At 40.4% G+C, this 21,828-nt stretch overlaps 1 protein-coding gene across 5 annotated transcripts in view; it reads right to left on the reverse strand.

The window, feature by feature from the left end:
* Window positions 1-7,052: 7,052 nt before the first annotated feature.
* The window catches only part of Ap1s3 (adaptor related protein complex 1 subunit sigma 3), a 65,956-nt gene continuing 51,180 nt past the window's right edge, over window positions 7,053-21,828 (reverse strand). Inside the window, exons 4-7 of one of the 5 annotated variants that reach the window (XR_008220898.1) lie at window positions 19,803-19,898; window positions 13,661-13,798; window positions 12,378-12,569; window positions 7,053-9,021 (exon numbers count right to left, since the gene is read on the reverse strand). Coding sequence is in view for 2 of the 5 variants with exons in the window: in XM_052749989.1 (XP_052605949.1) it covers window positions 8,986-9,021; window positions 13,661-13,798; window positions 19,803-19,898 (270 nt within the window). In the remaining 3 variants the exon portion in view is untranslated. Of the gene's footprint in view, window positions 9,022-12,377; window positions 12,573-13,660; window positions 13,799-19,802; window positions 19,899-21,828 lie in introns of all 5 variants that reach the window. The other 4 variants (XR_008220897.1, XR_008220899.1, XM_052749989.1 and 1 more) reach the window with 4 other exon arrangements.

Raw genomic sequence — 21,828 nt, forward strand, 5'->3', positions numbered from 1 at the left:
ATAAGGGTCCCTGTGGTTGGGCATGTTGTAAAGGGTCCTCAGAAGCATGATCTGTCAAGCCAAGAGAACAGGACCGGAACTTAAAACCAGGCGATAAGCTTCAAAGGCCAATCTGTAGGATCCTCCACCTTGGCCCCATCTCCTCAAGAATCCACAGTATTGGAAACAGTGCCACCAGTTGAGGAACAGGTGTTGAAAACCTAAGTCTGTGAGGGACATTTTCTATTCCAACCATAACCATAGCTTGTTTCTGCAATCATGAGTAGTTGTGTGGGTTCACTGTAAAGGGTCTTACAGTTGTCTATGTCCTAAGAATACACTACATCCTAGTCTTGATGCTGCTGCTGGTAACAGCCCAGCACTGGGTCATGAATTGCTAAGGGCAGACTCAGTGTGACAACAAACAGCTGGAGTTCAGTGGCTTCAGACAGTAGAAGTCCCCTTCTACCGCTTGAGATAGGTCAATTGGTTGGCTTTTCTGACGACATAGTTTTAAACTCTTAACAAGGCTCTGCTTTCTATGAATCTAAGATTCTTTTCCTTCAAATGTAACAGGGAAAATGGAGAACGAAGGACCACATAGCAATTATATGACTCAGACCTACAATGAGAACATTACTTGGACCCACAGTCCATTGATCATGATTATGCCATGAATAACCTGACCTGCAAAAGAGGTTGGGAAATGAATTCTCACAGCACACCCAAGAGCACCAGGAAGTGATCTCATAAAGGAACATTCATTTCTGTGTAGCTAGAGTTTTCCTGCCTGGCCCACAGTCAGGACAAATCTCTCTCACCTGCCAGTCCCACAGCCATTCAGACCCAACCAAGTAAACACAGAGACTTATATTGGTTACAAACTGTATGGCCGTGGCAGGCTTCTTGCTAACTGTTCTTACAGCTTAAATTAATCCATTTCTATAAATCTATACCTTGCCATGTGGCTCGTGGCTTACCAGCATCTTCACATGCTGTTTGTCATTGTGGCGGCTGGCAGTGTCTCTCTGACTCAGCCTTCCACTTCCCAGCTTTATTCTCCTCCTTGTCCTGCCTATACTTCCTGCCTAGCCACTGGCCAATCAGTGATTTATTTATTGACCAATCAGCAACACATTTGATATACAGACCATCCCACAGCATTTCTGCTTCATTTTTCAAGTGGCATTGTTTACATCCTGCACCGCCTCCTCAGCTCAGAACCAAATGTGACGTTTTTCAATCATAGTTAACTAGAAACAAGGTTAAATGGATGCCGTCGTGAAGTGTCCAAAGTAGTCATTGGGCTCTACCTTTTCAGACTGTTACCCAATGCCAGGAAAAACATGTTTCTTTCTCAAAACGGTGAGAAGTTCCACCTGCAAAACTCACAAACACAAACTTGGCAGTTCACTTCTTGTCCATATTCCAGGAGCAGCTTTTTCTCTACTCCCGTAATGGTGTCAGTCATTTAGAGTGCACTCAATATACTTGACTCACATCAGTTAAAAGAATGAAAATCACGCCCTGAAAGCCATTAGCTTGTATTGCACACTGAGAAAAGAGGCTCATCAAATACCTTCTTATGGTAATGCCTTTGATCTAAAGGAGGGTTCATTAAACAAATGATTAGCACCACGACCCCATCAAAGCCTGAGCACGAGTGTTCTCATTTTCTTTCCCCTGGTGTAGAGTGAGTAGTCAGACTGGCTCACCTCAGTCATACCGTCATCCTCCCATAATCCACCTCTCCAACGAGCAAGTACATGAGTCCTGTCAGTGACACTTAAGGACTAACATCAAGGTCCCCAAGCTCTATTGTAAAGCTCTAGCTAAACACAAACAGGTTTCACAGTCTCACTGATCACGCATCCCAGCTTATGTGCTATGACTTACCGCTTCACTTTCAGAGACCGGTTCCCGAGAACCATGTGTATATGCAGAGATAAAAATTCATGCCCTATTTCCTGTTGTTTGAAAGTTCATAAAAACTGAAATTATACTTAGTGGTATTTGGATGGTGTCCTCAGAAAAATTCTTAACTTCAGTACTTACATATTCTTGCTTACTGAATCCCCCCCCAATTGCCTGCCTTGAGGAGATTTCTACCAGGGTCCAGAACAGATGCTACAAGCGGCTAAGGATATACTAATCTGAGGGATGTGGAATGAATATAAGCACACTGAGTTCTTTAGTCCATTCACTTTATTCTTCTAAGTCAATTCTACCTACACAGCTTCTTTTCTGTTCTCATTCTTAGCTCCTCTCAGTCCCTCCTGCTCTCAGTCCCTCCTGCTCTCAGTCCCTTCTGATGTTCTCTCATCTCTATCTAATTCTTTCCATCTCCATCCTCATCTTTGTTCTTTCAAACCCATCCTCCCCATGCTATGAGGGGACCAGTATATATACACAAGCAGTAATTCTTTGGCAAAGCAGTTCAAGGCTTGAAGTTTTCAGGGTCACAGAGAGAGGTGATAAAACAATAAATGTCAGCTTCTAATTACAACCCCAAAAGGGAGTGACTAAAGAGGAGTTCTCTGGTAGGATCAACTAAAGGCTAAGATCCATTAGGGAATCTAGGAATAGCACCTGGCTGAGGAGTTAAAACTTAATTTGAACAAGAAAGAAGCTTGGCACCTATCACCGACCTTGTAGGCAATCTCCTTGGGTCAGTGGGAAGTAACTGTCTTAACTCAGTAACTAGGAAATGGCTAAAACATCATCCCAGGAATGTGAGCAGTAAATCTCTTAAATTAGGGTCTTGTGTAAATAACCTGGGGTGAAGGTAAGGAGTTGAGGATTTAATTGTTAGTAGTTCTTTTCTCTATCTGTGGGTGAGATGAGCTAATGTTTATCTATGTGCAGTCTTGTCCTTGGAAAAAGATATCTTTGCTGAAATACTTTTGTCTGGAGAGTGGCCCTGGCCAGATATATGTTAATGAAAAAATAAACACAGCTGGGGACAGTTATCCAAATACTCCAAATGTATAGGGAAAGTTGTGCCCAAGATTGAGATGCAATCATGAGATTACATGTACATATAACATGGAGATGCACCATAAATGGGGAGAATCATAGCTGTTATTGCACAAGAAGTTTACAACAAGAAACAGCCAGTTCATTCAGAAGGCAGTAATTCCATAACACCTTGTGTGATGGTTTCCTCTAACAGAACCCTTAGTTCTGATAGGTTGACCTTCTGAACTCTAGTTGTCAACTGCTGTATACTCCCATGGTCTTTTGCTACTAGTGGCTCTCAATACTTGCTCATAATATTTTAAGTACAGACTACAGAAATAGTGTGTCTTTGTCCAGTGTCTATTGCTATAATAAAACACGGTGACCAAAACCCACTTAGGGAGGAGCAGCATAACAGCATCAGTGCAGAAGTTCAAGGAAGGAACTTCGAAGCAAGAACTGAAGCAGAGGCCATGGAAGAAGGCTGCTCGCTGACTTACTCTTCATGGCTTGCTCAGCCCATGTTCTCATATCACCAAAGACCACCTGCCCAGGAGTGGCTCTGCCCCCAGTGAGCTGGGCCTTTCTCTATCAATTAGCAATCAAGAAAGTGCTCTCAGAGCTGGAGAGGTGGCTCAGAGGTTAAGAATACTAGTTGCTTTTCCAGAGGTCCTGAGCTCAATTCCCAGCAACCATGTGGTGGCTCGCAACCATCTATGACAAGATCCAGTGCCCTCTTCTGATATGTAGGCATGCATGCTGGCAGAACCCTGTGTACATAATAAATAAATAAATCTTTTTTAAAAAAAAGAAAGAAAATGTTCTTACAGACTTTACCTACAGGTAATCTGATGGAGGCATTTTCTCAGTTGAGGTTCCTCTTCCCAGATAATTCCAGCTTGTGTTAAGTTGACAAAAAGCCAACCAGGACAGAGTGAGAAGGCTAGAATAAAATTGTCTCACGTGAAGCATCTCCTGACATCATCAACTCACCTGATTTTTACTTCATTATTTATTATTGTGTTTAGCTCCATTCTAAGATTTACATTTTCTTCAAACTATGCTTCTGTAATTTTAGTAAATTTTCAATTAATAATTTCAAATTGTTTTCCTTGTTGATATTATTATTACGTGTGATTACTGCTTCAAATAGAACATGTAGCTGATTTTAGCCATTTTTCTCATTAAGTTACTTTGGCTCATTCATTTCTCTATCATTTTAGCCTTAGCCTTTAATCTTATAATAATTACTCAAAAATTGACTAGACAAAATGCCACTGAGCATTTTTTCCTCAAAATGTTCATTTCTAATAATGGGAAAATGTAATTTCATTAAGTCAATTCATTATAGAAGATAAATTCTCCCAAAATGTATTTAATCCTGTATAATTAAAACTAATATTTATAGTTTAAGACCTTTGTGGGAAGTTCATTTTATTCAACCAAAATTAATATTTTAAGCATTCAAATTGAAACTGCACTAATTGAAAACTTATCACACTTTCACTTTTCAGTTGATTTTATTCCATCTTAATGAATGCAAATGATCTAACTTTTGCTTTACTTTTTCTTTTTAAGTAATTTCTTATTTGAGAATTTCATATATTTATCATATTCTTCTCCATGTCCCAACGCCTCCCAGATCTTTGTCCCTTCCCTACCACCCAACTTCATGTTCTTTCTCTCAAACAGAGAGAGAGAGAGAGAGAGAGAGAGAGAGAGAGAGAGAGAGACTCCACTAAAAACCATGGAGTCTGATTTGTGTTGACCAAAGCATGAGGCCTGCCCTGGCCTATGGCTGATATATCCATTGTCACTCCATTGACGTACATGACGGAGTCATAAATGTATCTCAAATTAATTGACTTTTCTTAGTCAAGAGAGATGCTCTCAAAATAAACGTTTAAACATTATCTGTTCAAGTTCCAAAACACACTAGGAAGCCAAGCAGTAAACGAGCACCTAGAACTGAAATCATGATGGGAAGTGCACATGCCATGGACTGATGACCCATACCCAAGAGGACCCTCAGATTCAGTAAGTATGCGAATTCATTCATGGAGAACTTATCCAAAGTCTATCTGGAGGCTTGAATTACATACCAAGTGGTACATCAAAATGTGAATCTAAAGGAGGTGTGATGTCATATGCCTCTAACCTCAGCAGCTGGGTGGCAGGGGCAGGAGGATCACAAGCTAGAGGCCAGCTTGGGCGACACAATGTCCTGTGTCAGAAAAAAATGACAGTAAATGTGCTGGTTAGTTTTTTTTTGTCAACTTGACACAAACTTAAGTCGCCTATATTGAAGAGAACACCAGCTGAGAAATTGTCACCATCAGACTGGCCTGTGTATAAATCTGTATGGCGTTTCATTGATTCGTGATTCATGTGGGAGGGCCTAGCCCACCGAGGGGGGTACCACCCTGGGCAGGTGATTCTGGGTGGTATAAGCAAGCAAGATGAGGAAGTATTGGGGAGCAAGCCAGTAAGCAGCATTCCGGCGTGGTCTCTGCTTCAGTTCCTGCCTCCAGTTTCCTGCCTTGACTTCCCTTCACGATGGGCTATAAATCAATCATAAGCTGAAACAAAGCCTGTCTTCCCCAAGGTGCTTTTTGTCCTCATGTTTTATCACAGCAATAAAAAGCTAACTAAGACAGGGAGGGAGGAAGAAGAAAGAGAGGAAAAGGGGGAGGAAGGAGAGGGAAGAAGGCATTAAGTGGAGGGAAGGAAGAGAAGGAGGGGAAGGAGGGAGAAAGGTGTGAGGAGGGAGGAAAGAAGAGTGGGGAGAGAGGAGAGGAGAAGGGATGGGGGAGGGGGAGAAAGAAGAGACTTTAATAAAGCCCTAGATGTTATTAGATGTTTGTGGTTTTACCTGTGACAAAACAGATTACTGCTGTTCAATATCAGGGCACATTGTCTATGGGCAGTCTTATCAGGTTGTCTTGTAACAAGTCAAAAAGAAGGGTTGAAACAAAGTCATGGCCTTCCATCAACCTTTGCTGGAAACTTGTCATCAGCTGGCTTTCCGTGTCCCCGAACATCTGAATGGATTGTATCAAAAAAGGCAGGGACCATATGAAAAAATACATTAGCACTTATCAACTTGTTTATTGCTGAAACCTCCGAGAAGTGAAATTCAATGCAGGCCATCAAGTGAAACTTAATAGGTTTGATAATACACATGTTGGAAGAATTATCAGTTTTCGAAGCAAAATGTATTTGCTGAAAGCCATCCTATTATCTTAAGAGATTCAGATGAGAAAATTCACTTACTTTATCACAAAAAAAGTTTTTACATTTGTTAATGGGAGTAGTGAAAGACTGATTGCTTCCTTAGCTGCCAGTAAAGAAATCCTGTTATCCCACTGTGAGGGAATTCGGAAACTACAGGAAGAGGAAAGAAAGAGATATTCTTCTCCCAGGAACCTGTGCCTTCTGAGTTTCTCCTTATTACTAAATAGCAAGAAATACTTTTTTTTTTTTAAACTTTTTTTTTTGGTGGTGGTGTTGTGTGTGTGTTCATTTTTTTGTTTGTTTGTTTTCTGAAACAGGGTTTCTCTGTGTAGGCCTACCTGTTCTGGAACTCAATATGTAGACCAGGCTCGCCTTGAATTCTGAGCTACATGCCTCTCCCTCCCAAATGCTGGGATTAAAGGCATATGCCACCACCACCTGGTGTAGAAAGAAATTCCAAATGATTATATATATATATATATATATATATATATATATATATATAATATATACATAGACAATGTGCCCTGATATTGAACAGCAGTAATCTGTTTTGTCACAGGTAAAACCACAAACATCTAATAACATCTAGGGCTTTATTAAAGTCTCTTCTTTCTCCCCCTCCCACATATATATATATAATATATATATATATATATATATATATATATGTGTGTGTGTGTGTGTGTGTGTGTGTGTGTGTGTGTGTGTGTATGTATGTATGTGTGTGTATATATATGTGTATATATATATATATGTATGTATATATATATATAGAGAGAGAGAGAGAGAGCCAGAAACTAGAATTGCAAGAATTAAAAGGTTATTTAAAAAGTATATATATTACATATATAGTCATGAAAGCATACTCAATTTCATAATTAACATTTTTTAAACATTTTATTTGGAAGTTTTATACAAATTCAGTATTATTTTTCCTTTTACTTGACACTTCTCTTAGAATTTTATAATAATAAAGAAAATATATGTAGTGATTTTTCACTAAAGCTCATGTAAGCTGTTCCTCAAATCCTTTGAATTTACCCCAGTATGGAAGATAAATATAATCACTTTCTATGTGTACATTGACAGGAAGAATCCTTGTACAAGCTGGACAGTATCAAATATGTTATTATCCAGAATATAAGCAGTACATTTAGTGAAGCTCAAAAGATACCTTTCATCCAAAAACAATGAGAAAGAACCAGAAAACCTTTGAAATTACAAAAAGTTCAGTTTTACAAAATGTTTGAAAAACAAAGATTCTTATCCTATTTTTTTTAACTTAGTGCACAAAACTGAAGATTGCCTAAACACAGTTGTTAAAAAAAATAAACAAACATCAACCAGCCACCATAATCATACTGTTAATTTGAAGATAACATCAGCTATTAAAAGCCCAGTTATTACCTCATATGCAAACTGAATGATTGCCTTTAGATAAATGGTTATATTGAGGAGTGGGTTCGTTTGTCTGACTTTCTTCTGCTCTGGTCTTGCCCTCATCCCTTAAATATGCCTGATGAAATGAACCCAAGACGACAAACCATCACATTCTCGAAGGGTCCACCTTTTGAGGTCTCCCACAGAACAGAATATCAAGCGCACGATTGTCTCAGGAAAAACGTAAGAGTCCTAAGCAATCAGATATGAGTGACATCAGACCTCGACACTAACACTGAAAACGCACACATGGAACTCCAGACAAGGGCGCCAAGAACAAATGCTACAAGCGACTTCCTATTTCATATCTGAATGCGCTCAGGACCCGACTACGCAGAACTTCTGCTCTTGGGAGCATGAAGGTGACATGGTCACAAGAATCATGGTCAGCAGAAAAAATTTTCCTGGGAAGCAGGGAGGAAAAAGAATAGACTCACCTCCCGTAAAGGGTACAATGAAAATGCATGCCCTAAGGAAGCCTAATACATCCCACTTACATTAAAAATATCTGAAGAAGTCTCTCAATCACAAGTATTAATTAGAACATGAGATGTAAAATAGTAGTAGAGATCACAATTATTGCTCTAGCTATTCCTTTCTTAGTACTTTGGTAATAATAGGAGATGCTGTGACATTTTATCTCCAGATCTCCTGACACTTTAATAAATATATAGTTTATAGAAAATATAACCTTATTGAAATGTCCCTTATATTCAATTGAAAGTAAAGTTAAAAACCTCCATCTAGCACCTTCTAAGACATCAAAATCACTTATGAAGTTTTATCCTGATTCTGAAGAAAATAAGTTGAATTCAAGACATTAATCAGATACATTGTACCTGACCTGAAACTACAGCAGTATTGAACATATTTAAAAAATGTCTGCATCATGTATGAAAACTGAACTAGTAACACAAATATGAATTCATGTACCTTTTAAAAACATTTAGGAAAGGCATTTGTTATATAAAATATACTTTACATTCAAAATTGTATGTTATCACAAAGCAGTTTTCAGCCTACAGGTAGGAGATCAAATGGCAACAAAAATTATTTTATTGCAACTAATATTTGAAATTACCTTAAAAATACCACAAGGACTTACAACACTGCAAGCCAGCTATTCAGTCTGCAGCAGTTATTTGAAACAACGACACCCACTGTCCGAGTACTCACAGACAGTGTAACACAGACATGCAGCGACCATCAATACATTATGCTAACAACTTTTAAGTTTGGCTAGCTAACACAGAATCCCTTTAAGTTATTTTTTGGCATGGTGCCAGAGCTGTGTGGAGACTGGATGCAAAGAGTTGCTTATTTGTAGATGCGCAACACGAGGCACTCAGAATCTTCAAGTAGACTGTCCACTTAAAATGTGGGCTTGTTCATGTATTCTTCCATTGTCTGAAAGAGAACAATGAGTTAGAGCAATCTTCCCTTTAAACCGTATGCATTAACAGATTATGATTTGGTTTTCGTTCTGTTGGAGTTTTTTGGGGTTTTTTTTTTTTCTGTTTTTTGTAATATTGGAAAAAAAAGTCAAAAGCATAGACAGACATAAGACTTTGCATTCTACTGAAGGTGATGACAAGTTTGAATATCATTCGTCCACATGCCCACATGACTGTCAATACATCACTTTCAACTGAGAAAAGGCTAAGCTTGATCAGGAAGTGGATGTGTTGAGAAGGGAGATGTTAAATCAACCACTGTGGAGACGCCACTGTTGCTTTAAAGCTCATGTGTCAGAAATGGCTGTGAGGACCACACGCAGGCACATGTGCTAGGGAAGCCAAGTATACACGTGTAACATATGCACCACTTTCTATGCTGTGCAGAACCTCTTCATTAAACCTACAGCCCAGTCAGAAGGGATTTCTGAAAGATGTCTGCCATGCCTTTTGGAAGAGCGTTTCTCCAAAGCCTCCAGACCATCTTTCAGTTACCAAGTTTGCTACTAAACCCTAGAGCTTTAGTTTCCTGTCTTCATCTTTTCTTTAAGGGTTTGATAAGACAGGTAGAATTCCACGGTGGTGTTGCAAACTCCCTCCTACTGAACAGATACACATTTGTAAAAAACAGTGACCCAGGTTATATCAATAATAGAGCTCATGGGGGTTGGGGGGGGGGGCAGCAAGTCATCCTTAGGCAATACTTTAAGTCACTGTGAGTCACTACCAACTTGCTTAGCAACTAATGTTTAATTATGCACCACAACTCATGTGCCACCATTCAACATTCCAGGAAAGACTGGAAGTATGGGCCAAAGAGATCAAGGCTAGTGGCCAACAAGATGGTCCAGAGCAGTTCAACCTGGGGGTCACATGTCAGATATCCTGCATATCAGATATTTATACTACAATTCATAAAAATAGCAAAATTAAAGTTATGAAGCAGCAATGGAATAATTTTATGATTTGGGGGTCACCACAACATAAGGAACTGTATGTATTAAAGAGTCACAGCATTAGGAAGGTTGAGGACCACCGGTCTAGAGGGTACCCATGTCAGAAATCAGGGTTTCTAACTGCTTGACCTGTCTCTTTAGAAGTGCAGGGTGCCACTGCTGAAATGATTGTGCTTAGTCATCCACACTTCCTCTAAAGCTTGTCAGCCTCCTAACTGAGCCCTGGCCCAAAGAGACTAACACCCCAAGACATCTGCCCTGAATCTCCTCTTGACTATTCCACCCTTATCTTTTAACTTCACTGGGGTATCAACACTGGCCCACAGCCTATGTGAGTTCTGTAGAGTTTATCCCCACTTAAGAAAATCCAAAACAAATTAAGTCTAAAATTTATTTAGAGTAAGAGATGATGACAACACATTATCAATATTAAAAAGATGACAAAATAAAATCTAGAATACATATTCTATCTGTTTGATACTCTTATATGTGCTATGGCTATATAGTCTTTGCAGTTAAAATGCCCTATACTTTTGCAAATTTGACTAAAATGAATTGACTATATGGACACATTGTCCAACCCTTTCTGCAGCCTTGAAGAAGCATGAGGCGGTCAAGGGCATAAAGTGGATGCCTCACAGTCTCAAAGGTCCACTGGGCTCTGGTTATCTGCCCTGTATATATCTGCCCAAAGGCGACTCAGAGGCTGAGCTCTGCCCTGCCTGCCCTGTCTAAGTCCTGCTGTCACTCCAGGGGCATAAAGCGATGTAAGAATTGGTTGTTTTCATGCGCTTGTTTTCATGCGCTTGCCACCAAAAAGGCTTGGAACTGACTTAAATAGGTCACAGTCTCAAATCCTTGTCTTCCCTTGCCTTCACAAGAGTCGAGCTAGAGTTGTATCTTGGGACCCATCTGGAGACTCTCACACCATGGTAGTATGATTCTGTATCTAATACACAGCCCCTTTCTACTGCATTGTGGTTTTGGCTTATGCTCTGGAGGCTGAAAGTGGTGGGGTGCACTGAGCAGTTGCTCAGGCATCCTCATGTATGTGTGACATGGCCTATGGCTTGACTCCACTTGACCTTCACCTCCTGACAGGCTATTGTCTGTGAGGACCATTCACTAGTGGCTGCCCTCATCTGGTAATCTTGAGAATTACAACCTCTACTCTTCAGTCTCCCTGCTTCTATGACATCACTCACATTGCTGTTACTCCCTCCCATAGAAGTAATCCCTAGCCAATTAGACTTTCTGAATTATCAACACCTAATCTGGATCCACTCAGACAAAGATTTGAGCACCTGGAGCTTTGAGACTATGGGTCTTCTTATTAAATATGTGAAAAATAACTTTTGTTTCTCTCCCCTGTCCCAAGAAACTTTTATTATGTGTCATTGAGGGGAAAGGCATAAGAGCTATTTCATGATTTAGTTGTTCTAAAAGAAGACAATGTCATAAAGGTCTTCCTTGACCTCTAGTAACTACAAATATGTATTTAGAACTGAAGGTCAGGAAATAAAGGGGCAATCCTTCTCTTTTATGCAATTTGAACATTTTTTCCCCTACACATTCTGTACTTTCTGAAGCACACCAGACATGCAAAGTCAACTTCTCAACAAGCTCTCCCAAATGTTCACTGACATCACTGGAAGGGGGTACCAGAGCCCGTGAGGACACTAGCGACACATTCTCATTTGGCAGGCTCTGTTCATTCAACAAGTGCCATTTGAGGACAGCCGAAACCTTGCCTGCTCATTGGGGTACAGGGTTTAACACGGGGCACCTAATGGTGCCAGCTGACACTGTCCACTCAGTCACCAGGGACACGAACCAACCAATTAGTGCTTTCCTGTGAAAGGGCTCGCTTCTTGAAATGCCTGCTTCCAAGATTTAAATGGAACTAGGGACACAGATTCACTGAAAGCTCTTAAAAGCCTATTTCCTGCAGCTGGAGGGACTTAGAAATCACACAGGTGTGTCTTGGCCTCAATTCAGGAAGCTTTAGTCACTGAAGTGCCAAAGACCCTGTGAAAAGTTTGCCTCTCCTTCCAGAAGCTTCCATCTTAAAGACCAAGAGCAGAGTCTTAGAAATAACCCCCACTTCCTACTCCCTGCTTCTCCACCCTAGCATGTTTTAATAAACTCTCTTTTATGGAATTTCCAAGCACTGAGTTCTTCAATACCTCATAAGATCCCCTTTTGTGACATTTGGGAAGAGTCAAGTAAGACTCAAAAAAATCTAATACATTTCTTTGAGGGGATAACACCTCCAGCAATGAATGCATTGGCTTAACTGGCACACGGAGCTGCTTATGGGAACCCACCCCTGTCTTTCTTCATGTCCACTCACCTGAGGATGGAGTCCCTCCATGGGCAGGAGTAAGTAATCAGCTCAAAGTACTGCCAAGACAGTTGCTGGGAAATCATGCCTAATGTCTTATTAACTTAATCAGTCTCTTATTTCCAAATAGCAGGAAGAATGGCTTTAGTACCAATTTTAAAAAGGTACTTTATAATTCTTGAAATCCTCTTGACTCTTGACCTGCTGTTATGAAAACAGGAAGATGGAAAGACCCACTGAGGCCAGGTGTGGTATACGCCTGTCATCCCAGCACTTGGGAGGTAGAGGCAGGAGAATCATGCGTTTAAAGCCAGCCTGGGTTACATATAGTAAGACGGTCTAAAAAAACAAACAAATACACACACACACAGGAGAGTTGGGGTGATAGGGGAAAAAGAGAGGGAAGGAAGGAAGACTCACTGACATTCTTGGAGACCTGGGACAGAATCTAAGCACCCAGAAACATGCTTGGTTTAGGACTGGTCAGAGCTGCCTGATTTTAGAAAGGCAAAGGTTGATGGAACACAGTGCTCTTTTTCAGGGTCCTTGAAGGGGCTAATGCAGGTTATAGTCCCCTCGTAGGTCTGATTCAAATCTGGGATGCTTCTAAAAAGAAAAGTCCCAGGATATTATATGAAGCAATCACAGAGTCAGGAGCAGTGCCAAGCACAGGCTTCAGGACCCATTTATACCTTGGCACTCCAGCCACGAGTGCTCTGGTTTATTTATGCAAACAAGAGCACATAGACCTCAGGCCTTCCCAAGAGAGGTAGGGAATTTCAATTAAAATGGCAAATGCCATCTTTGATAACATAGCTCTAATATTCCTAGCAAATGAAATAACTATGCACTGCTGTTCTTCCTTCCCAGGGCAGAGCAGATATTTTAATGAAAGTCTTTTTATACATCTCATAAAATTACATTTGCAAAGAATAGCACCAAGCTTTTGATACCCCTAGGAGGGTAAGATATTTCCAAACCCTAAAGCTCAGCCACACAGGACAAGTAAAGACTCGGGACCAAACCCAAGGGTCCAAAGCTCTATTTCATGTTTGTTAGCAATGAAAATGAGCAGGACATTTCACCTCTTGAGTCTCCGTTGACTCACTATAAAACAGGCTAACGCCTAGTTAGAACTGCTGAAAGAATTGAGTAAGCTAATACGTGTAAATTGCTTAAAGTAGAAGCTATGACCAGCACAACACATGGGTGAAGTACTCAGAGTGGTAGCTCTATTATAATTAGTGCTGGAATCACCATCATCTTCCCCAGATAAAGAAAACCATACTGACCTCCTGCAACATATCAGAGTCTTCAATGGCCTTGACTGCTGTTTTCTTGGATGTTTCCTGAATTTCTCCACCTATTATAAATTCATCAAGGATAAAATACGCCTTTTCAAAATTAAAGATAATATCCAGCTCACAGACCTGGTAAGGAAAAAAAAAATAAACGTCTTGATAAATTTGGAATAGAATCAGGAAAGCATCTGCCACCATCTCCAGCTTTCCTAACATTGCCATTCAAGTGGCAGCCAAACATAAAACACCACATGGCATTTTAAGGACAGAAAGATGGGAGTAGAGAACCCTAGACCTTTAGTAAAGGTAAAACCAAATCCTATTAAAGCAGAGCATGCCTTCAGATAATAGGGTTTGTGGAGGTTTGAAAGAGTAATGTCCCTCATAGGCTCAAGTATTTGAACACTTGGTCACTAGCTGGTGGTGCCTGGGGAGGTAAGGATCCTTTAGGGGGCCCAACCTTGGTAAAGGAAGTAGGTCAGAAGGAACAGGTTTTGAGGGTTTAAAGCCTCATCCCTCTTCCAGTTCACACACTCTGTATCTCTGCTTCCTGTGTGTGGTTGAGATGTGACTTCTCAGTTTCTTGGTCCCATGCCCCCACCACCACCACCTGCTAGCATATCTTCCCTACCATTTTTGACCCCTCCTCTGGAATTGTAAGCCAAATAAACTCTCCTCAATAAGTTGCTTTTGGTCATCGTATTTGATCACAGCCATTGGGAAGTAACTAATATAATGTTTTACGTTGAAACAGAAAATATGAGACTCGGTGGGGGTGTGACGGTTCTGGGCTCCTGTGTTCACATGCACAAGTGGAAGCTGGGTCCCTGTTTCTTTTTAATTAGGACAGCACCTCAATTCTCCTGCACTCAGGTTTAAAGATCTTGGCTGTTTGGCCAGTGAGTTGCAAATTTTTGAGTATATCAAACTCCCCCGTTAAATCTTCTGAGAACTCTTCCTGCAGACTGGGTGCCTGGACCTTCTGAGTCAGTAGGTCTGGATTGGATCCAAACCTGTACTGCTAAGCAGATTCCCACAGGATGCTGATGAGGCCTCTAGTTAATGGAAAAGCACATTAACCGGGGTTAAAGATCAACAGAGAGATGGACAGGTCTGAGTATAGAAGTGAAACCAGTAGCAAAGCCATCCCCAGAGTCTACATAACTCAACCAGAGAGTGCTGCTTCTGCTGACTTCCTCAAGGCTCACTCCGAGGCTCACTTTTGCATCCAGACCCTCCCATCTAGCTGAAAGTTCCTCATCCTCTCTCAAGCTCACCTAAGTAGCCACTGATACCCTTGTCAATCTGTTTCTTGGAAATTTCTCCTCCCTTGACCTTGGCGATGCCACTGAATGCCTGCGGGCCTCCTCTGACTCCAACGATTCCTTCTCAGACCTTCTAGATGACTTTGTTTTACTCCTGCCCCACTAACTTGTATTTGGTGGGCAAGTACTGATAGATCTGGCAAGAAAGCTCAAGGGATAAAAGTCCTTGTTGCCAAGCCCTGGAACTCAAGTTCGAGCACCAAGACCCACATGGTGGAACGAGAGAACCTATTCCCACAAGCTGTCCTCCGACCTCTGCACACATGCCCCAGCAAACATGCAGTCCTCCACCAAAATAAATGAATACATATGATTTCAAGAAGTATTCATGGAGGGCTTGGGGCATATCAATTTGCAGAACAATTCATGTGTCCACCCCATGTGGCTTTCATGCTGGCCATCCATCTTCTTAAATAATAGCACTCGTCAGCACAGTTCCTTCTCTTTGCAATACACACTGTCTTCCAGACGACGTCACTAGCCCTCACAGTGAGAGTTCCTCACTCCATCCATTGGTTCTGCCCTCTTGATTTGGCCACCAATCCCTACTGATTCTAACACCTAAATACAACCCTTCTCATCCTCCACTTCACAGCTGCTCTAGCCTGCAAATGGTGCAGAAAAAAGGCCAATCCCCATCCGCCCAGTATTACCACCTGCTGACTATACATGTCCGTCTACTGGGCATTCTTAGTTCCATATCACCATGTCCCAAGTTGATCTCAAACATATTCTTTTTTAAAAAAAAAATTATTTATTTACTTTATGTGCATTGGTGTTCTGCCTGCATGGACGCCTGTGTGAGGGTATCAGGTCTTGGAGTTACAGACAGTTATTAGCTGCCATATGGATGATGGAAATTGAACTTGGGTCCTCTGGAAGAACAGTCAGTGCTCTTAAGCATGATCTCAAACATATTCTTTATTCCTTTAGTCCCTATTTTGCTTAGTAGCTTCTTTCTTATTATTTTAGCTAATTCGTGTGAGAGCTCACTTACCACACACACACCCCAACTCATTCTTCTTGTACTGACTAGTTTTGTGTTAACTAGACACAGTCATCAGAGAGAAGGGATCCTCAAATGAGAAAATGCCTCCATAAGATTGGGCTATAGGCAAGCCTATAGGGCATTTCCTTAATTAGTGATGGATTGGGAAGAAAGCAGCCCATTATGGGTGGTAGCATCCCTGGGCTCCTGTTCCTGGGTTCTATAAGAAAACAGACTGAGCAAGCCATAAGTAACAAGCCAATAAGCAGCATCCCTCCATGACTTCTGCATCAGCTCCTGCCTCCAGGTCCCTGCCCTGCTTGAGTTCCTGTCCTGACTTCCTTTAATGAACTATGATGTGGAAGCATAAGCTGAATAAACTCTTTTTCTCACCAAGTTTTTTTGGTCATGATGTTTCATCACAGTAATAGTAACCCTAATTAAGACACCTCTTTTTCCCTCAGTCCTGATCTGTTGTTGCCTTGGTGACCAATCCTATTGATTCTGCCATCTAAATAGAGTACCAGTCTCCCATCCCTCCACTTCACAGTTGCTCTAGTCTGTAACTCCTCCTACTGGGTTTACAGCAATGATCTTTTAGGTAATCTCTTTGTCCATTCAAGACCATGGTCAGTCATATATAGATATGATAGGATGAAAGGGTTATTGAAACTACTTTTAAAGAGCAACTTGTTTTAAATTGCTACAGATTTTAGTTTATTGATACAAAATTAAAGTTAATTTTGTTATATTGTATGTATATTTCTACTCTTGTTTAAAGTATTTTGTTTGTACAACTCATTTAAGACTGTAGTGTATAGTTGAGAAATACAGATTAATAATTAGTTATCTATGATAATCAAGCTTATAGTCATGTTATTTAAGTTTTATACATAGATATGTTTCAATTAGGTAGATAATCTTCAAACACTTCAAAGACCTACAGAATATGGCACTTAAAATGTTTTAAAAACTCCGACTTTCTGGATAGTGAGACATGTCTGCTCCTGGCAACACCGATTTACTTCAAGGAGGAAGATGGACTTTGAAGACACTCTATAAGGAGTTTATCTTTTCCTGGCAAAAATAGCCATTTGGGCAAGAAACTGCTCTTGCCTGGACTACTGATAATATGTTATATAAACTGGACATGCATGACCAATAGGAAGGTGACCACTGAACTTTGCAAGATGAGATGGTCCTTCAGGTTCCTGATTTGCAGAGGAGACTGCCAGACATTCTACAGGACACAGGAAGAAGCGACTGAGAGACTCTAGGCCTATAGGCTGAAGATGGATACCCCAACATTACAGAGGAACTTTGAATGGCTGTCCAGGTAGCCAGGTGTCTCTGTCATTCTGGATTTTTGGAAGCTACATACAATGTTCTTCCTGTTTACTTAGGTAATATTAGATCCTTCTGAGGTCTTTGATGTAGTTGAAGACTAGATAGTTATAATTATAATTTTCATTGGTTATGATAACAGACAAATTAGATAGGAAACTTTAGACTCACAAATATAGGATAGATAGAATATTTTCTTTAATTTTGCCAAATACAAATAGACTAGATATTATAACTGTAATTCTTGCTTGATAACTGTTCTATTATATGTAATTTTACTATGTTAAAGTTAAAACCTTCCTTTTTGATTAGACAGAAAGGGGAAGTGCTGTGGGATATCATTCTGTATGCTGGGAATATGTGTTGCTCTGACTGGTTGATAAATAAAACGCTGATTGTCCAGTAGCCAGGCAGAAAGTATAGGTGGGGTAAGCAGAGAAGGAGAATTCTGGGAAGAAGAAGGGCTGAGTCAGGAATCACCAGCCAGATGCAGAGGAAGCAAGATGACAAGGCAGAACTGAGAAAAGGTACCAAGCCATGTGGCTAAACATAAATAAGAATTAAGGGCTAATTTAAGTGTAAGAGCTAGTTAGTAATAAGCCTGAGCTAATGGCCAAGGAGTTATAATTAATATAAGCTTCTGAGTGATTATTTTATAAGCAAGCCGTGGGACTGCGGGGGCTTAGTGGGACCGGAGAAACAATTTCGACTACAGTCATACTTTTGCTAAAATGTTATTCTCAATCTTCTTTGTGTGAGGTCTAGGTTTCAAGATAGATTTTAATTCCCCAGTGGGACAGGATTTCACCATTCTAACCCCAATCTCAACACCACCTCTCTGTTTTCCTGTGCCTGCCTTTTTCACCTGCCACAGTTACATAAGCTACCAGCTCACCATGTTCTTTCATGTCCTTACCCTGGCACATGCCAGCAAGAACTGAACTGCTCCTCCAAATCTCTTTCTTTTATTCTCCTATTGACAAAAACATACAGAATTCTCAATGCAAAAAAAATTCTTGAAAATCCTTATGTAAGATAAACACAATACAAAAACAAATAATAAGGCCAGGTATGTTGGCACATACCTCTAATGTCAGCACCTGGGAGGCAGAGGCAGGTAGATCTCTATGAGTTTGAGGTCAGCCTGGTCTACATAGTGAGTTCTAGGACAGCCAGAGCTCAAAAAACTAAACCAACATCAACAAAATAATGAACAATTCATAGATAAAGCAAGAAACAGGGATAGGTTATAGATATCTAGTAATAAGTATAATGTCAAGGAGTCAGGGAAGGTAAACTGAATCCATATTTACCAGGAAATTAAGTAAAAGTATCCATTGCTGGTGATGGTATGAATAAGTACATACACTCACTGTCAGTGGAATTTATAAATCTTATATGCCATTTTTGGTTGGCTGGTCAAATTTTAAATGTAAAAATGCTGGCACTCACATCCTGTAAGATAGGTCAGTTGGCAAAAGCACTTATCACAGAAGCCTGACTTTAACAGGCCCTAAACCTTATTAGACCCCTGACCTTAGCACAACTTACCCCATTCAGGCCATAAAACTTAGCACATAGACAATACCACAAAGACCTAAGTCATCACAGTTCTTAGTTCTAGGAAAGTCCCTAGATGTACTAACCTTGTGTTTTGGCTTCTGTAGTTCCACTTCTGGCTAACCGTTCTTGTTGAAGTTTGTCAACCCAGGACATGGTTTTTGTGCTTAAAAGCTCACCCCAAGAAAGGCTACACTGGAATCCTGAAAAGCCAGTGTAGTCACCAGCTGGTTAACAAACACTTTCTATTGGCAATCTTCTCTGGTGGACACCCCTCATCGCTGACAACCTGGGTTGGATGCACAGAGCCCATGCAAAGAAAAAACGGACTCCACAAAATTGTCTTCTGACTTCTACATGTGCAATGCACCTTGCATGCACTGGTATATACACACACACACACACACATACATCATGCACATACACATATCTAATACTAATACTAATAATATAATGCCTAACAATAAATAATTTTTTTAATTCCTGTCTCAACAGTTCCATAAGGGGCTTAGCCTCATGATACTAAAATAAAAGCCCAATAAGACATATAAGCAACAATTATTATGAGGGCCTCGTTTATAAGAATAATTGGGAACAATCCAAAGTCCACTCAAAGGGAATTGTTTCAACGATGTATGTACATCTCTACAATGGCACAGGAATTCTATGTACAATTTGGAAAGATTAGGGTAGTTTTACATGGAAAGATGTGGGAAAATCTTTAACGGGCTTGTACAGGAGAATACTAAAGTTATCGAAGAATATACAGACTGCAATCCATTTGTCTAAAAGACTATGTCTAGAAGGGTATGAAAAATGCATTTTTATAATTTTGAACAATAAAACTAAACAGAGAGAATTTACAGTAAATTAGACATCCATGCACAAGAAAGAAAGGACCAGAAGAATCAGTTACCAGAGGTCGGGAGAGGTAGAAGTCAGGAGTGACAGGAGCAGTAGCAGCAGCAGCAGCAGCAGCAGCAGAGACCTCAGCATTCAAGGCTGGTACAGACTAGGAACCCAAGATGCACAGGAGCCTCGTTAGGACAAAGCATCAACAGAGTCCTGTCCAGTAGACCCGCCAAACATTCCTACAAATTCACTAGGAACTTTTCACGGCCTGCTCTGAGCAGTTACCTGTCCCCAGAACTGAGGGCTCCTTCAACAGGCCTGGGGCAGTCAATTTACTGCTCCTAGTTTCAGGGAATAAGGTAAGGAGGTATACCACGTCGGATACACACAATCATAGAAAATGTTGTGAGTGAGCAAGTACTCCGTACACGGCAGCTCCACAGTGCTCTTCTATAGCCCATCTCCATCTAAACATAAGATGACAACCTGCAGGACAGGGGCAAAATTCAAGTTCTTTCGGCTATTCCTTAGATACTTATAAATTCCACCTTAAGGTCTGTCCCAGCAGAGAAGGACTATGCATTTGACGCTCAGTGACCATCGAGTTATCTATGTGGCATCTTCCTTCACAGTCCATGCTATTACACAAGAAACCTTTCTTTGATTTTTCCCCCCATGTATGTAGATTCTGGCATAGAGCTTACACACGACAGAAAAGTGACAATTTCACTTTATCTTCCATGTCCTAATATTTTGTGTGTGACTATAGTGTGGCTTAAAGCTCTCCTCTTACAGCTGAGTACATCCTCCTCTGATAATTTTTCTGACGTTTCATCAACTAAATCCTTTTGGGTGGAGTCTAGAAGCCTCTGTCCTTGAACTCTGCTTTAAAGTAAATACAAGAAGTTTCAAGTTACACAAAGGAAATATTTCAGATAACAAGAACTATGTGGCGCTACATGAAAAACAATACGTAAGTCACAATCAATAGCTTATATATTTTTGCTACTTATTATATTTGACCCTCATAGTTGCCCATGAATTTAGGAAAGCAAATATTTTTATCAGCCTTTCTAGTGTCATATCCTCATCAATAAAATGGAGAGAGATGGCAGGTCTGAAATCTTGGGTCTGGTTACTATGTGAGCAGACACCAGGATCAAGACACTGAATGCTGCTCCTCTTACAACAGAAAAACTTCCCAGGTCAAAGTTCGAAAGCCTCCTAGGACAGCAGCATCCACACACGCTCAGAATACATTAATCAAAATTCATGCTGTAATGCAGAGAGAAAATATGTCAGGTGTCTGAATCCCTTATCTCCTGGGAGACCCCAAAGCATTTCTTCTTAGCATCTGTAAATTGGGGTTAATGCTACTTACTGAAGATTGAAAGATTAACTACACAGTCCTTGATAATCTCCTTAGAATTGAAAACTACTATATGACACATCACTCAAATTAGTAACCAGAGATTCTGATTTTTATCTGTCTTCAAATACAGTATTTTCAAGTTATAAGTTTCCCCTTGCATAATCTAAGAACAGAATTCAAAGAAATCTTTGGTATTAGCATGAGAGGAAAACAAATCCAAAGAGAAATATCTTATTGCTGAGATGATGTCAGTAAGGATCAGTCCTAGGAGCCTTTGGTCATCACTGTTAATTAATGAGAATTGGACACCTACTGGGCATGAAGCCCTGAAGTGCTCTTAGTTTAATGAAAGATTCATTGAACATATTAGTGAATTACAATTTTGATTCATGACCAAGATAGAGCTTCTAAAGAGGTACCCGAATTTGATGGAGAAGCAATGCCAGAGAGACAGGGAGTTATTCTGATCCTCTTTCCCTGTACCTAGATCTTGGTGGAGATCATCCAAATTCTCTTAAGAAGTGATGTGCTCTGAAATATTTGGTTGAATTTCAGTTAAGCACAGAGAGATCAAAATTCAGCCTCAAGTCACATGATTGAAATTGGGTTAATCCACAGAAACAGAACAGGTCAAACCAGAGTTCAGAAATGAGGAAGAGCAAGCAAGTATTATGAAAGCTAAGACTCCAAGAAACTCCTCCAGGCCCTCGCAAAAGGC

This window comes from Peromyscus californicus, unplaced genomic scaffold (genome assembly GCF_007827085.1).
Source record: "Peromyscus californicus insignis strain IS unplaced genomic scaffold, ASM782708v3 Scaffold_21__1_contigs__length_65335640, whole genome shotgun sequence".
Taxonomy (NCBI): domain Eukaryota; kingdom Metazoa; phylum Chordata; class Mammalia; order Rodentia; family Cricetidae; genus Peromyscus; species Peromyscus californicus.